Genomic DNA, 15,794 nt, shown 5'->3' on the forward strand with positions numbered 1-15,794 from the left:
TTAAGATGGGTCCATAGGCCTTAAAAGATGGGTACATAGGCCTTAATACTTAAGATGGGTCCATAGGCCTTAAAAGATTAGATGGGTCAATAGGTCTATATAGATAGGTCCAAATAGGCCTTAAGACAAGTAAAGATGGGTCCATAGGTCTTAAACGATGGGTCCGTATAGGCCTCTACAGGTAAAGATGGGTACATATGCCTTAAAATAGGTCCATAGGCCTTTAGATGGGTCCAACAATAGGCTTTAATAAGTGGGTCATTATGCCTTAAAACGAGTAAAATGGGTCTATACTATAGACAACAATGGGCTCATAGGGGTTTATACATACAGATGAGTACATGTGCATTGAAAGATGGGTCCATATTATAAACCTTGATACATATGTAAAGATATGGGTCCATAATATGCCTTAAAAATTGGTTCATAGGCCTTATAATACAAGTAAAGGCGGGTCCATAGGCCCTACTCATACGCTAGTAAAGATGGGTCCATATCTAGGCCTCTAATACAAGTAAAGATTGGTCCATTAGGCTTTTAATAAATATTGAAAAGGTACCTTTTCAATGTTTATTAAAGGGCTATAATTATGGATGCCATAGTTGGGTCGATAGGCCTTAAAAGATGGGTCAATATAGGTCTTAATACAAGTAACAATGGGTCTTTAGGCCTTTATATCTACAGATGGGTACATATGCCTTAAAAGAAGGGTCCATACTATATACCTTAGTACAAAAATGTAAAGATGTAGGCCCATTTGCCCTAAAAAATATTGTCCATAGGCCTTAATACAAATAAAGGTTGGTTCACATGCTTTTAAAAATGGGTCCATAGGCATTATTTGTAAGTAAAGATGTGTCCATAGCCCTCTAATACAATTAAAGAGGGGTCCATATAGGCCTTTAATAAATATTGAAAAGATTTCTTTGCAATGTTTATTAAAGACTCATATATGGATGCCATAGTAAAGAATTCACTATAGCCGTCCTCCCGAGGTAGGTCCCAGTGGCTTCCCATCCACTATGCGTCTCCATCGGTCCCTGTTGTTTGTCGATGTCCTACTGCTGCCTCGTCAGCCTCTTCACAGAAGTGCTTGATATCCTAGAACCACCTGTTTCAGCTCCACCTTTGGGTCTCCTTCCTGCTAATAGTTCCCTCTGGGAGAACTTTGGGCCTTAACACATAGTAAAGATGTCCTTGTGCCAATTCCGCACACACACCAGTTCAAGATGACAACGAGTTAATATGTAGAAGAAAGTAAGCGAAATGACCCATCAAGAAGAGTATGAGATGGCCACCAGTTGAAATAGATAAACATGGGATAGTTGATCCACCAGAGAAGAAAAGGGACAAAGTGGGGAGGGTGGGGGGGGGGGGGTGACCCACATATAAGGAGAAAGTAAAAGGGATGGCCCATTACTTTCATCAGTGCTCAAACACTTGGTATTGGAAAGTACCAATACCCCCACACTATTGCAATCACTTCATTCATTATCATTCCTTTAAAATTGGTACAAATAGTTGATTAATCTAACATTTGATTAATTAAACAATTAAAAATAACATGTAATTGTTCTATTTTAATGATGTTGACATGTTTAGTAGTTTTGTTTGTTTGACTGAGTGTCAATTGTTTGTGAATGTTGCATTGTGTTGTTTTTTTAACAGTCACTGTTCTCTCCTTTAAAGTTTATTGTTTCTTGCTCTTGGCACAAGTCAGTGATCGATAATGTTTATCCTGACTTCTTTGTTCATTTATTGTCAATCCTCAGAACATTTTCCACTGTGTTATTGTTTGTTAGCACGCAGCACTTATTCCATAGACATTTCCAAAGACAATTCCATAGACAATTCCATAGACACAGTTTTTCCATAGACATATTTCAAATGCTGGCATATCTTGATAAACTTGATGATGGTTTTCCTCTTGGATGACTTGTCTAAACTGTCTTGAAAGTGCTCAGTTCACATTGACTTTCCATAATTGATCTTTTCACTGTAACATTGTCAGTAGTTGACACAAATCATGACAACTTGAGGTGAGGCTTTTTATCCTTAAAATGTCATTATGTTATATTGGAAGCTGCTTGTCCCCTGGAAAGCATATTGCCTATTGGGTTTTACATAAATTGACCAAAAATGTGTAATTAGGAAAAGATTTCCATACATCCTTACATTTTCATATTTTAATACAATGATAAAGTACAGATATTTGTTCATCAGTGAAGGGCAAAAAATAAATCACATCACTAATAGCACAGTATCAAACTGTCTTTAGAGTCCAAAATCAGCAGCATGGTGTTTCAAACAATCCTGGTCGATTCACATGTTCCAAAGAATTTCGCACAATCCTGGTCACTCTTGTTCGCGTGCAGTACATTCCATAGAGTGTCAGAGGTGGCTTTTTGGATTTTCCAATTCCTGAGAAAATATCTTGAAGTTTTTAATTGTCTTGGCATGGCTAAGTTTGAAGTCACTGTTCAAATGAAGAAGTAGTCCTTAAAAGTGTTCAAATCGAAGAAGTCTCATTGCCTAAGAAATGGTGCATTTAACGGTTTGTTTATTTGTACAAAATATGTATGACTGCAGTGTTTTTGTTCAAGTTGTTTATGTTTGATGACTGTTACAAATTGTTCTTATTTTTGACCTACATTTATTTACAAATAATTTGTTATTAAAAGCCTAAATGTCCCCTATCCATTTTCATTCATCAACTCATCTATCACACTCACATCCTTTCAAAATTACTTACATGATTTTTATACCAAGTGAGGATACTGGACTTTGGCTATTACCAAATTAGTACCCTGCCTTCAAATAGATGGCTCAAGGGATGGTATAAAAAGTTGCCCCCTTTTAAGGCAATAAAAAGTTAATGATTTTGGCTGAAACACTGAGGACTAAGAATTCCTCAATAAGCCAATTGAAAGAAAGACAATGGTGAAAACTAACACCAAGTTTAGTTTCCAGGCATAAAACTATCACCACGGTAACGAATACATGAATGACCAGGGTAATCAACCAACAACCCTGATGATAATAAATCCCCAAGCAGCCAAATAAAATGACAGATAAGACGGACGATAAAGAGTAAACGTAATATTATTTCACCATAAAAATAAATGATGATTTAAAAAAAGACTGCCTTAACCTTAAGATATGCATGGAGGCCCATGTCTTTACATAGAAAATTTGGGATGCCTACTAAATACACAAGTCCATAAGGTCTTATACATAGTACAGATGGGTCCACACGCTTTAAAATACATAGCGATGGGTCAAATTAATTATCTTATGCGCATCTTAAGATAATTAATTTGACACATCAACCCTTATGCAGATGTGAGGATTAAGAATTCCTCAGACGAACCAAACAAATGCAGAAAGAGATCAGCATACCCATGATACAAGGATTAAATCCTACAACTCATGATTTCTCAGAGCCCTAAAAATTAAGACAAGTGATGTTTTATTTTGATGGCCCTACTTAAGTTTACCAAACAGTTTGTTAACATGCATGACGACAGCTCCATCTAATAGGAGATTATTTGGATTTACCATTTATGGGGATAAAAGATTCCTTAGATGAGCCATTATAGGCAGGAAGAGATTAGATACACTTGATACAAAGATTAAATCCTACATACACTACCCATTTTCTCAGAACCCTAACACAAGTGAGTTCATATTTCTATGACCCTAATTGAGGAGACCACAAAGTTTTTAAGCACTAACAGCTCTAACTGAGAGGATATTATTTGTGAGGACCAATGATGAGGATTGAGGATCCCTCAGATGAGCCAGTTAGGTAGGAAGATATTAGCATACACATGCTACAGGATTAAAACCTACTACTCATCAATTATGATTTCTCAGAGCCCTAACACAAGTGAGATTATATTTATATGACCCTTTTTCAATTTCCCCAGATTAATTGACAAACTCTGAGGATTAAGGACTCCTCAGATGAGCCAATACAAGGAGATCAGATACACTAGATACAAAGAAAACCTATATTAAAACTCATCAACCATGAGTTATGTGAACCCTAAAGATTATTTTGTAAACACCTTCTATATGGAGACTATATTAAAGATTTTAAAAACTTTCACAGCTCTTAAGAGGGTATTATTTGTATTGACCAATATTGAGGGTTAGGAATTCTCCACATGGTACAAAGAGTAAAAAAAATGCAAGGTTTGAAAACATTCAAGTCATCAACCATGAATTCTCAAGACCCTACACAATTGAGACATCTCTGTGAAATTACTTCAGATAATTGAGTAGAATATGTAAAGCAATTAGCAAGATAAGTTCTCAAAAGAACACCTTTCTACCCATAGACATACACATAATGTGTTACCGAAAACCAATAATATTAAATTTAGTTGTTTTTGTGTTACTCAATACAGCAGCCTTTACCTGCTGTTAGTAAACACACCTTCTAGGGAGACCACAAAGTTTCCATGACAACAGCTCCACTATAAGTGGAGACAATTTGTATTGACCAATATTTTTATGAGGATTAAGAATTCCTCAATAAGGCCATCAGGAAATAAGAGACGAGACAAAGAGTACAAATCGTACAGTGAGTGTTACCCCAACACAATTACTTGTCCACATTCAAGGACTGGCATTGGCCTACAGCCAAAACAGAGGATAACCAATCCTCAAGTGCCAAAAGAAACAACACACATAATAGTCAGAATCTTTCCACATATGTATGCATGTTTTAAACTCTAACAGATGTACACCTTTGACAGGAGTACATCTCTAAGATTTGAAAACTCATGCATACTTCCTTTCACTCAAACAGTTTCACTTCATCCATCTAGGTCTATCATTAAACAAAAAATTATAAAAAGAAAACCTTAAAATTTACACTAAATTTTATATTTATGGTTAAAAAAATATGATATTGAAGGATTTTACCATTAATTTAAGACCTACTTATTTTGTTAAGTTGTTGAGCAGTTTATGTCTGTTGTTTGTTTGTTTTGGTTCTGTAATGTTTGATGTTCTGTTGTTGATGTTTGTTGTGTTTGGATATAATGCACCATTTCATTGTCCATTGCTCGTGAAGAGTTACTCTTCAAATTTTTTTAATGTTTTGATGGAGAGATGTTCTCGGACACTCTCTAAAAACGGTTTCTGCGAATTGGTTCTTTTTCTGAAGAAGAGTCACACAGTTGGCTTCCTATCTGAAGTCTATTTTTAATATCAGTTTATTTCAGTTCAGTTCAGTTCAGTTTATTTCCACTCAATCAGTGGAATATTGAGGAGAATGTGGATTATCTCAACCTTGTTGTCGAAGAGATGCATTGACGCATTCTTGGGTCATGACCCCTATTCATTGTCAACTCCGGAACGAGACAGATGTTTCACACAATAGTTCAAGTTATACAATTTCCATTGTAGTGCGCCTCTACTGCTGCATTCAAGTTCTGTTTTTTTAATTGGATTAACTTAAGCTATTTACATGTCTAGACCACAAATACCTTCATAGACACAGGTTGAACTATTTAAAAATGCACTATTTGTGAAATGTTTTAGTGGGCTAGACAGACCCAAATGGTCAGGAATGTTTTGTGCTGAGTTGGCACAGCACAGACGCATTCATTTTACATGATAGTTAATAGAAAATTCTCAGTACTAATGTTCCCTTGACATTTACTAATACTAGCATACATACCCCAAATTCCTCCGGTTTCTCTCGGGCATTTCTTTAATTCACTTGCAGTTTACAACAATTTGAAAACTCACCCAAATCCTCCGCTGTGTTCATGTGAGCCTACACGCACAAAACATTTCATAGTCGAGCTTGGTCCCATGAGAAATTACTGCATTCAGTTCAAATTTTCCCGGAAAATATGTCCTCCGCCGAGATGAAAAAGACGCCAGTTCCATCAGCAAACGTTTCCGGTCAATGTTTGAGAATAAAAACGACACATAATGTGAGAAAAGGAAATTCATGTGAACAAAATTCTCACAGAATTTTAATAGAGTCAGTTCTGCATTAGAATTTCACTGCTACTGAAAAAAGCGCAACAGAGCTTGGTGTCACTTTTGCATTTTTCTTCGGGGCGCCGGCGGTTCACTCTAAATTATATCCTTACGCGTCACATAAAATGTCTTCAAATTTCAACTTTTGTTCAATAAAACTTCTGATATTCTTGAACAATATTCTCAATATGGCTTAAGGAGGATAACTTTGCTGTTTATTTCAATTTTTGTGTCGAAATCTGAAACAAATAAACCTATTTTTCCTTGATGTGAAAGGATACACTGACCCCTTCACAACCCACGAGGAAAGAGAAAAATGTTGTCTGCTAAAATTTTAGGGGAACCATTTTAAGGCTCGCCATTGGTCAGCAGCTGTGACAAACCTGCTACTGATTGGCTAATTAAGAATGCGTTATGCAAATATCCTCACGATGGTCACATGATGAGCTATTAATAACTGTATCAAAAACAATTCTAAGCGTTGCTCTTGGCTGGTTTCCTGCTAATTTTGAAGTTAGTAGCAAGTCTTTTGGTAACCAGTGTTGTGTACTAATTGAGCACGTGACTATGATAGCCATGTAACTCTACGTAAAGCAGTGTAGTGTGTTTTGTTTGATGTTTTATGTGTGTTCTTTTAGTGACATTGGATGTATAGGCCATACTTTTTAGAGGTAAACTGGCCGCATTTACACCAGGAGTGCGATGATAACCCTGACATTTAGATACGGATGAAAATATCATTTCCAAATAATGAAATCACTTTGCGGTAAACTAATTTACAAAATAAACAATCAGAAAAGGCGGTTTGCAACTTCATTCTAAAGAATTCCCCTTTTCTAAGTTTGGGCATGTATTTTTCGGAAGAGGAAAAAGAACATTATTTTTTTGGCAGAGGGGTGCTTGCGTAGACATAACTGTAAGTTAGACAACATGCTGTTAACTGTATTGTTCGATTGGTCTAATTGAAACTTGTCCGCGAAACAAAGTGGAAACCAGGTATCTCAAACCATGGAGGTTCAATTATCTCAAACTGATTTAACTGGATACAATGCGGTCAGTCAACGATCTTTGACCTTTTGTATGTAAACAACGGCGAACAAGCTGACACAGAAAATCTGGGGGCGCCCTTGGCACTGCTGTTTGGCTAAGCAGAGTTGTTACATCTAACTCTTAAAAATTGTCTCGGGAGAAGGAATTTTGATTGGATTTTGTTACCATGTCACAAGAATCGAAATCAAAAAGAGCCCGTTTGTCTGGGGACTCTCTCAATGGAAGTTCTGGTGAATTTTTCCCGGGTAAGTGACTTAGTTTGCGGGTTTACAGGTGTAGCGGCCACAGGTGTATTCAGATATGTTGTTCTTCCTCCATTATGATTGATCGATGTTGTTACCACCTACATGCCAGCGTGCATACGTGCGGGTGTAGACCCGCTTGTATAGACTCGACTAACCGTCCGTAGTACCATTAGAGTAAGGAATAGAACTTGCTCTATGGTAGTACCTTTATTAGGCTTTAGCTGTAGCTTGATTGAATGGCATGGCCAAATTTGTTTCAATTTAAAAATACACAGTCTGTACTTTTGGTCCACCACGATCATCGATGCAATCATGATGATGTACCATAAGTAGGTGCACTCTCTGCCACACCTACACCAAGTCAAAGCATGGAGGTAGAATTGATTTTGCTCTTTAAATTAGTTGATTGTGACATTGTGGCACATTGCGTACATAATATACAAACATTAAAAACCCTCCTATTTTCCTTCTTGCAAGTTCCTGACCCTAGTTTATCAGCAACTATTTTGCACGGCCAGGCTTAATATCTGGGGTTCATCTATATACAAAAGTTTGAGTGGCTTATTGGACCATTTGGACTCAGATGAGCTTAGTAACTGTGGTTTTGTACTAATTTTTAGCAGTTTTTACATAAAAGCTTTGGGTTCGTACAAGATGCAAATGTCAATTTTTTTGAAAATGAGGGCAGAGCCCCAGTTACTGGGTCTATAGGTTTGTATCGTTTTCAGTGAGGTTATTTTGCTCAGTGTGTTCATGCCCTGATTTTATCCAATGCTGACTAGGACAGGAGGGCGGGTAGGACAAGCAAGCCAGTTTGTGTGGTTATTGCAAAAGATAAGAACAAGTCAAACATGCTTTGCAAAGATAAGAGCCCTGGGTGTAACAGGTGTAAAGTTTGTTTACCTTACCTAATTACATAAGTCCTGGTAGTGGTAGAATGTTATTAGTCTCCATATACAATGAGTTGGTCATTCATTATCAGGGCAATAAATTTCACAATTTGATAGGCCTTAGAATCATAATTGTTTTTGTCCCACCCCACTTAGCATGACACAAACATATCTTAATCACACCATACTTCCTGTGCTGTGCAGAAACTACCTTTGGGGTATACTGGTTGCACATTATGCAACAGTTGAAGAAAACAATAATTGGTGTTAAAACAGAACACAGATGAGGCATCCAGATTTAAGTAGGGGTCTGCTTTCTGGATTCCCAGATATGTGGCATCATCGGATCGTTGTATGCACCATATGATATTATTGTTGGAATTACCCCTAAACATTCCTTTGACATTATGGTATATTATTTTTGAACAGGTGGATGAACAGGTGGATTGGTAATTAATTTATATACCAGTTTAGAATAAAGAAGTTACAGTTTAAATTTTGAAGAGATTTAGAGCCTGAAATTCCTGTTGGCATAATTTGTACACAGCTCAATGGAAGAAAACACTAGTTCGTATATTTTGCAGAGACTGCACTGTATGATTTGTATCACCCTTTTGAAGTGAAGAAAGATGGCACATCTTGGAACTTGTATTAATGTAAAACTTTTCACACAAAAAGAAGTGCAGTAGTTTGCCTGCCACAAAGGCCCTGGAATGTACATTTACAAGGTCACTCTTTGTGTAAAAAGGTCTGTTCAATCAGCAATTTTCAATATTTGAATATTTTTCCTTCTTATGCTACAGGGATTGGGAAGATAGAATACAAGCCTGGTGCTGGGCCGACTGAAGTGTTGTGCTTTAAACATTACAATGCAAAAGAGGTAAGAATGTGTAGAGAAATCACTTTGCTGTGTCTTCAAATGATCACTTTATTCCTGTACAAAAGATTAACCTGATGAAATGTTATTAACAAAGTGATGAAGAGCTTTTCAGATTAAAAACCACCTCAAGTTGTGTTCATAGTTCATGGCCTGGTCGAGATAGAAGACTCTTGAAATTCAAAAACCATAATTTTTGTACAAAATTTAATTGCGGTTGTTCAGGTTGTACCTTTTGTTGCGGAATGTTTCAATGCTGTTTGCATGAAAAGGTTAGAATTTGGCGAAACAGCGTTACAAAAAGCTGTTACTTTCAGATTTGTACATTCTGAATTCTATTAATTAATCTTTAATCGAATGGGTTAACTTAAACATATAATGTAGTCCTGTATTGTGTTCTTGTTTTCAGGTAATTCATGGTCATTCAATGGAGGCATGGCTGCGTTTCTCAGCCTGCTACTGGCATACTTTTAGAGGAGTTGGCTTGGATCCCTTTGGAATGCCAACCATAAAGAGACCATGGGATGATGGTAAGTTTGTTTCTAGTCATGAACAAAGACGAGTTGTTGGCATTCTATTCATGAAATCAAGCAAGCAACTTTTCGGCTGATAAGGACCTATTCTTATAAAGTTGTTTAGCAGGAACTTATGCTTAGCAACTTCATAATGCTAAGCAAGAAATGAGTGGGGTAACAGTCACAGCATAGGTAATGTACAGTATTTTAGTCGAGAATTGAATATTTTAGAACAAAATTGCAATAACGTTTAGCCACTTGTTTAATATTTTAGGAACCGAGAGCATGGACAATGCAAAGAGACGTCTCCGAGTTGCTTTTGAATTTTTCAGTAAACTTGGAGTCAAGTACTGGACCTTCCATGACAGGTTTGTTGAAGTTATTTACCAACAACTTAAACTTTAATCTTAACAAGTAAATTTTAAAAAAAGAATGATCCATGAAACAGTTATTGCTCAGTGAAAAAGAAAATTACAAATTAATTAGAGCTGAAACATAGGAAGAGCATTTTTTAAAAGCATTGAGTGGTTTACACACACAAAATGGGGATGGGAAGTCTAATCCATATTTGAAGCACAATTGTACAGTTGCTTTGTCATCTGTATGTGAGGTTGAAGTTTTCCAAAAACTTTAAATGCGAAGCCTGATGACAGATAATCACCAACCTAATATTTGTATTTGTTTGACAGGGATGTAGCTCCTGAAGGTGCAACACTGGAAGAGACCAACCGTAATCTTGACGAGATAACAGACCTAGCTAAGGAACTGATGTCAAAGACAGGTGTCAAACTTCTGTGGAATACCTGCAATCTCTTTGCTAATCCAAGGTTATTATGGAACTTAAGTTTCTTTTAAATTACTTTGGTTCTGGTAAAATGTCTGAAAATATAGCACAAAACAAATTAATTTGATACTGTGATTACAATGGATTTGCTTTGTTGCATCGCTCTCTGCTCGAAGAACTGTCAGCAAGTTAGTGTGCAGTTTGCCTTGCTTACGGTTAGGGGTGCTGAGGAAAAAGAAACTCTGGTAAAAATGGCCGCTTCTTAACCAGAAATTATCTGCCTAGAGACTTAATAAAATTGGTCTCCTACTTAGAAAGTTTCCTATGAGATTGTGATGGCAATAAGACATAAAGTAAAAGGTTAAATCTTAATAGATTTTATTTGGTCATGTTTTGTTTGTTAATTGTCACCATGGTGATGCATGACCAGAGTATTTGACCCTGTTTTGTTTTAGGTACATGAATGGTGCTGCCACAAACCCAGATGCTCATGTTGTTGCGTATGCAGCTGCACAGGTCAAGAAGGGACTTGAAATCGGCAAGAAACTGAATGCTGAAAACTTTGGTAAGAAAAGTTGATTTAGTTTATATTTCTTTGAAATCTGTCCGATAAAGACCCTTACGATTATCTTATCAGTGCACCGTGTCAAATTATACTTAACATGTAACACCATCCAGCAGGAGAATATAGGAGACTGTTGACCATGGCGCAACTAGTACCTGACTTCACGACCAAAATTGTAGAAAAGCAACATTTCTATTTTGAGGTAAAGATGTGAAAATTTGTCATACTTTTCTTCTTATTAATTACAGTGTTTTGGGGCGGCCGTGAAGGATACAACAGCCTTCTTAACACCGACGTTATGGCTGAGCTCTCCCATGCGGCAAACTTCTTCAAGATGGCCGTTGGTAAGTTTGTTCGCTGGAATTAGGAAAATGTTGAATTTCTTAAACCAGTTGTGATTATAAAAACTCATTTGAACTGGTGATTTTCTTTTACAGATTACAAGAAGCAGATAGGGTTTGGAGGTCAGTTGTTGATTGAGCCTAAACCTAAGGAGCCAACCAGACATCAGTATGATTATGGTAGGTACAGTACATGTATACAGAAACCCTTGAAAGTATTCTCATATCTTCAAACTTAGTGTTTCTGAAAAGAAGCAGGTTGTGTTTATTACTTTGCCCAGTTGCGCATCCATGCAACACTGAGAGAAAGATGTGATTCTTAGGAAAAACCTGAGGGAGTATAACCGCTGTTCACTACTGTCTGCAGGGGTGAAGGGGAATAATATTTTACACTTTGCTTATATTTTTCACCCAGATGCAATGACTGTGATCGGGTTTCTCAAGCACTTTGGGTTGGCTGATGATTTCAAAATCAATGTAGAACCGAACCACACGATGCTAGCAGGACACTCCTATGAGCATGACATCGTCATGGCTTCCGGGTAAGTCTCATTCCATCTCAGACCTCTGACGTCAATGTCATGCCCCTCCTGCATGCAGCTGACTTCCTCGTTTTCTTCTTCTGTTTTCAGTGTCTTAGGAAACTAGAAATAGATGTTTATGACACAGAGTTGTGGGACTTCATATTGTTGTTCTACTATTCCCATTTCTACAGAATCCCCTTGTGAGGATCTAGTTTAAACAAAGAAAATTGCTGTGGTGACTTTTGTTCCATTGTGGAAAATTCCCCTGAACTCTGGGTATGCTTACCCAAAGTTTTATGTTTAAACAGGCAGTTGCCAAATAATAAAGTTGAATGCAGCAAGAAGCAAGCACTGTATCTAGTGTGGCGGTATTTGAACCCATTTTCATATGGCTCAAGTAGCCACAGTACTTTATCAAAATATTAATTAGGTCATAAAGTGGCAGGTTAAAATAATTTCACAGCTTGGAAAGCTGAAAGCCTCACATCTACACAAAACTTGTTTCTATATTATATAAGATTTTGATTTATGGGGACTGATAAAAAAAGTTGTTTTAAGATGACCCTGAAATCCGACTTCCTTTTTCATTTCAGGTTTGGTATGCTGGGGTCCATTGACTCCAACACTGGGTCCCCTGATCTAGGGTGGGATACTGACCAGTTTCCAATGGATGTCAGAGATACAACTCTGGTCATGAAGGTATCTTTCAATCTTTATTATTCCAAAGAATTGAACTCACAACTCCTTAATTCTCCTCTTATGTCCATTTTATAAAAATGCTCATTAGTTTGCTTTTCCATAAAAAGTATTTAATAAAAGCCCTCAGTAATTTGTATTTCAGATTTCCATTGGTATTTTGGGGGTTTTCCATATTTTCGTTTGATCACAAATTTCCAAGCAAATAATGACATTTAGTTTCTTCGTTCATTCGTTCCTACTTTTAAATCTTCCGAGACAAATGGAGGTGTAGTATTTCCAGCCACAAACGGCATGTCGAGTCATTCAGGGCACTCTTTCCTCCTAGTAAGGAAACTCATTGTATAGAATCTTCTTGATATTTCCCTAGGCTGTGATTGAGCAGAATGGCATTGCTCCTGGCGGGTTAAACTTTGATGCCAAGGTACGCCGAGAATCAACCAACCTTAAAGACATGTTTATTTCCCACATTGGTGCTATGGACTGTTTTGCAAGAGGTCTGCGCTGTGCTGCCAAGCTGGTTGCTGAAGGAGCTATGGCCAAGATGGTGCAGGTAAGAATACACACACCAATATTCTTTTACTCTATCCCGGACTTTACTTTCTTGACATTCTCAACTCAGAACTTTGCTTAATTTCTTTGTGGTTTAAAGCAAACAAACTTTTTCTTACAGAATCGTTACAGCAGCTTCAGTGAGGGTATAGGTGCAAAGATTGCCAAGGGAACAGCAACAATGGAAGAATGTGAGGTAAGGATACAAATACAAATAAACTGAAATTTAAACAACTTGACTAAATCGTGATAAATACCCAAGGCAGAATTTGAGAAGTATGAAAGCATAAGAAAAGTAAGAAAATCATTCTGGTGTGCTTTTTTTCTAGAACTATGTGAAGAAAATGGGAGAACCAAAACAGATCTCTGGCGAGCAGGAGAAGTACGAGTGTGTGCTTAATCACTATGTGTGAGCCTCAAGGATTCTTCCTACCTCCATGGTTTGAGCTTCAGTCAGTTTCGGAAGTATTCACCCATAATAAAAATATTTGACTGAGAACACAAAAGTTCATCAGCCTGTGGTTTAATCTTGCCAATAAAAATCAAATATAAACTACCTTCGAAAAGGCATCTTGCTTAAAACTTGCTCAATGTAAACTGATTTTCTCAGAGGATGGTCTTTTAATAAAAAATATAACAGACCTTTCCCTATAATATGTAAACTGAACGTTGCGCGTAAAAAATAGCACTACTGGTTGGCAAAAATGATGGTGTGACGCATTCACATATTTGCATCTGCCTTGTGCATAACTCTGCATTGTTTGCCAGTATGTACACATGCGTAAATGTAATTAGCATATTTCATGGGGAAGGCTCATTTTGTCTTAAACTTTTACTAGAACAACTCATACTAAGATCTATAAAATAGAAACCAATATTTTAAAGCCATCTCTGACAATGAATAATTTTAAATACTATGCAAAGAGGTTCAGTTCGACTGGATGGTCAGAGTCATTTTATAAAAATTATTTTCATCCAGAGGGGATGTGTGATTCCGTCACTGAATAAACTAAGCCATTAATATATCTTTACTAAGTTTAGGTGTTGCATAAAGTACTTTGATTTAATACAGGGTTGTTGTAGAATCATAGAAAATTATTCCTTAATGGTAATCAGTTTGGTTGAAAACAGACAACGGTGTAAAGATTTATTATCTCCATTGAAGTGGCAGTTGATTGAAAGTGGCAGTTGAAAAGAAAACTTAAGCTTAACAAAACTCCCCCGTGTGAGGAAACCTCTGTCATGAGTTAAAATCAACATCACAGCTACATGGTTATTAATACAAGAACCATGTGTAACAAAAAAGAACATTTAAACACAATTTGGTTTGCAAGCTGCTTTATTTGCTCATCGTTTTTCATGGAAAATAAAAATAGAGTAGATGCACTAAATTATCTTAGGGATTGTACAGTGTTGACAGAAGAAACGTTCAAAGACCTTTTTCGCAAATAATAGGGGGCCTACCCATTGCACAAGCGCTAACTGTTGAATGAGGTGCATGCTGGTCTAGCTAGTGACCAATCGCTAGCTTTCAAGCATGCACCTTATTCCATGCCTACACGCACGTACCGAGTATTTACGATAAGGTCTATGTAGATTCAAAAGGAGCAAGCAAGAATAGACTGCTTGCTATTACATCACAAGTTGAAACAGCGCCCTCGCTGTGGTCTGAAGACTGAGTAGTGCGTTTTTCCATAGTTTAACCTTGGCTATAGCGTCCTTTGCTTACGAAAAGGTCATACAATTCATAGTTGATTTAACACGTGGTAGTACCCTGATCATTCTTTTAAAGAAAACTCAAGGAAGCAAAAATGCTCCTTTTCGTTAACTTCATATTCCCAAAATACTCTAACAAAATCTGCTATGTCTGTGCCTGGCCAGAAATTTATACAGAAAAGCATGATTGCAAAAAGGCTAAAGGATTTCAGCAAAATAATTTGTCATGCTCAGTGCTTCTAAACAAGATAGTGTGGTACAGGGGATCATTTTATAAGTAAGTGGTTGATTTGTCAAATCATGTGATTTGTCAAATCATGTTATTTACAAGTATATACAAGAGTATTGGAGCATCTTTCAATTTTTCATATCAATTTATATTCCTGATGTATTTTTATACCACTGATCTTTCAATAAACAACTTAAACACTAAAAAATATAAGTGGATTGTTATTATTGAGATTGTCTTTCTTACAAACCAGTCCGGCAGCAAAAGTAAAAGTTAACATATGGCTATAAGACTATTTCAATATTCACTGGGTATAGAATACTTATCAAACGTAACTGGGTATAGAATACTTATCACACATGCTATATTTGTTGGTATTCCATGAGCGCATGTGTGATAAATCATTTATCTGCAGGCAAACATGACCCACAGCTTAAAATAGTGCAACACAGAATTAGAACAGTGTATAGGTGTGATATCACATTCTTGTTGATATGGGTTGACCAATCGGAATCAAGGATTAGTTTCCTTGAAGAAAAAGTTATCTTTAACCTTTATGAATACCAGAATAAATAAATTCCACCAAATTTTAAAGTTTCTGTTTTAAGTTAAACCTCTAAATCTGCATTACATAATTGTGGACTTAAAGAGTACTTTTAACTCATTCTTTGATGAAAAATATATAACATATTCCCTTAAAAAATAAAGTACCTCTTTTTTCATGACAAATTGTGTCTAACAGAGAATCCTATCCTTTTCATTGAAATTGTACCTTTTCTAGTCAAAAATAAACTATGAACTTATCTC

General features: G+C 36.6%; 1 protein-coding gene across 1 annotated transcript; it reads left to right on the forward strand.

Annotated features, from left to right (window-relative positions):
* Nucleotides 1-7,142: 7,142 nt before the first annotated feature.
* LOC139952059 (uncharacterized) lies at nt 7,143-15,426 on the forward strand. The gene is made up of 13 exons (XM_071950997.1): nt 7,143-7,298; nt 8,992-9,068; nt 9,475-9,595; nt 9,855-9,948; nt 10,270-10,407; nt 10,820-10,929; nt 11,178-11,273; nt 11,367-11,450; nt 11,686-11,812; nt 12,388-12,493; nt 12,861-13,043; nt 13,164-13,238; nt 13,372-15,426. Exons 1-13 carry the CDS (start codon nt 7,220-7,222, stop codon nt 13,453-13,455), a joined length of 1,374 nt encoding a protein of 457 aa, XP_071807098.1. The 5' UTR covers nt 7,143-7,219; the 3' UTR covers nt 13,456-15,426.
* Nucleotides 15,427-15,794: the final 368 nt, after the last annotated feature.

The sequence above is a fragment of the Asterias amurensis genome, chromosome 20 (assembly GCF_032118995.1).
Source record: "Asterias amurensis chromosome 20, ASM3211899v1".
In the NCBI taxonomy this organism is placed as follows: domain Eukaryota; kingdom Metazoa; phylum Echinodermata; class Asteroidea; order Forcipulatida; family Asteriidae; genus Asterias; species Asterias amurensis.

Bases quoted from the DNA above. Each gene is read 5' to 3' on its own strand.
- LOC139952059 (XM_071950997.1), top strand. From the start codon at position 7,220: ATGTCACAAGAATCGAAATCAAAAAGAGCCCGTTTGTCTGGGGACTCT. The intron at 11,274-11,366 runs GTAAGTTTGTTC...TTTCTTTTACAG, and splicing joins CTTCTTCAAGATGGCCGTTG to ATTACAAGAAGCAGATAGGG. The intron at 11,451-11,685 runs GTAGGTACAGTA...TTTTTCACCCAG, and splicing joins CAGACATCAGTATGATTATG to ATGCAATGACTGTGATCGGG.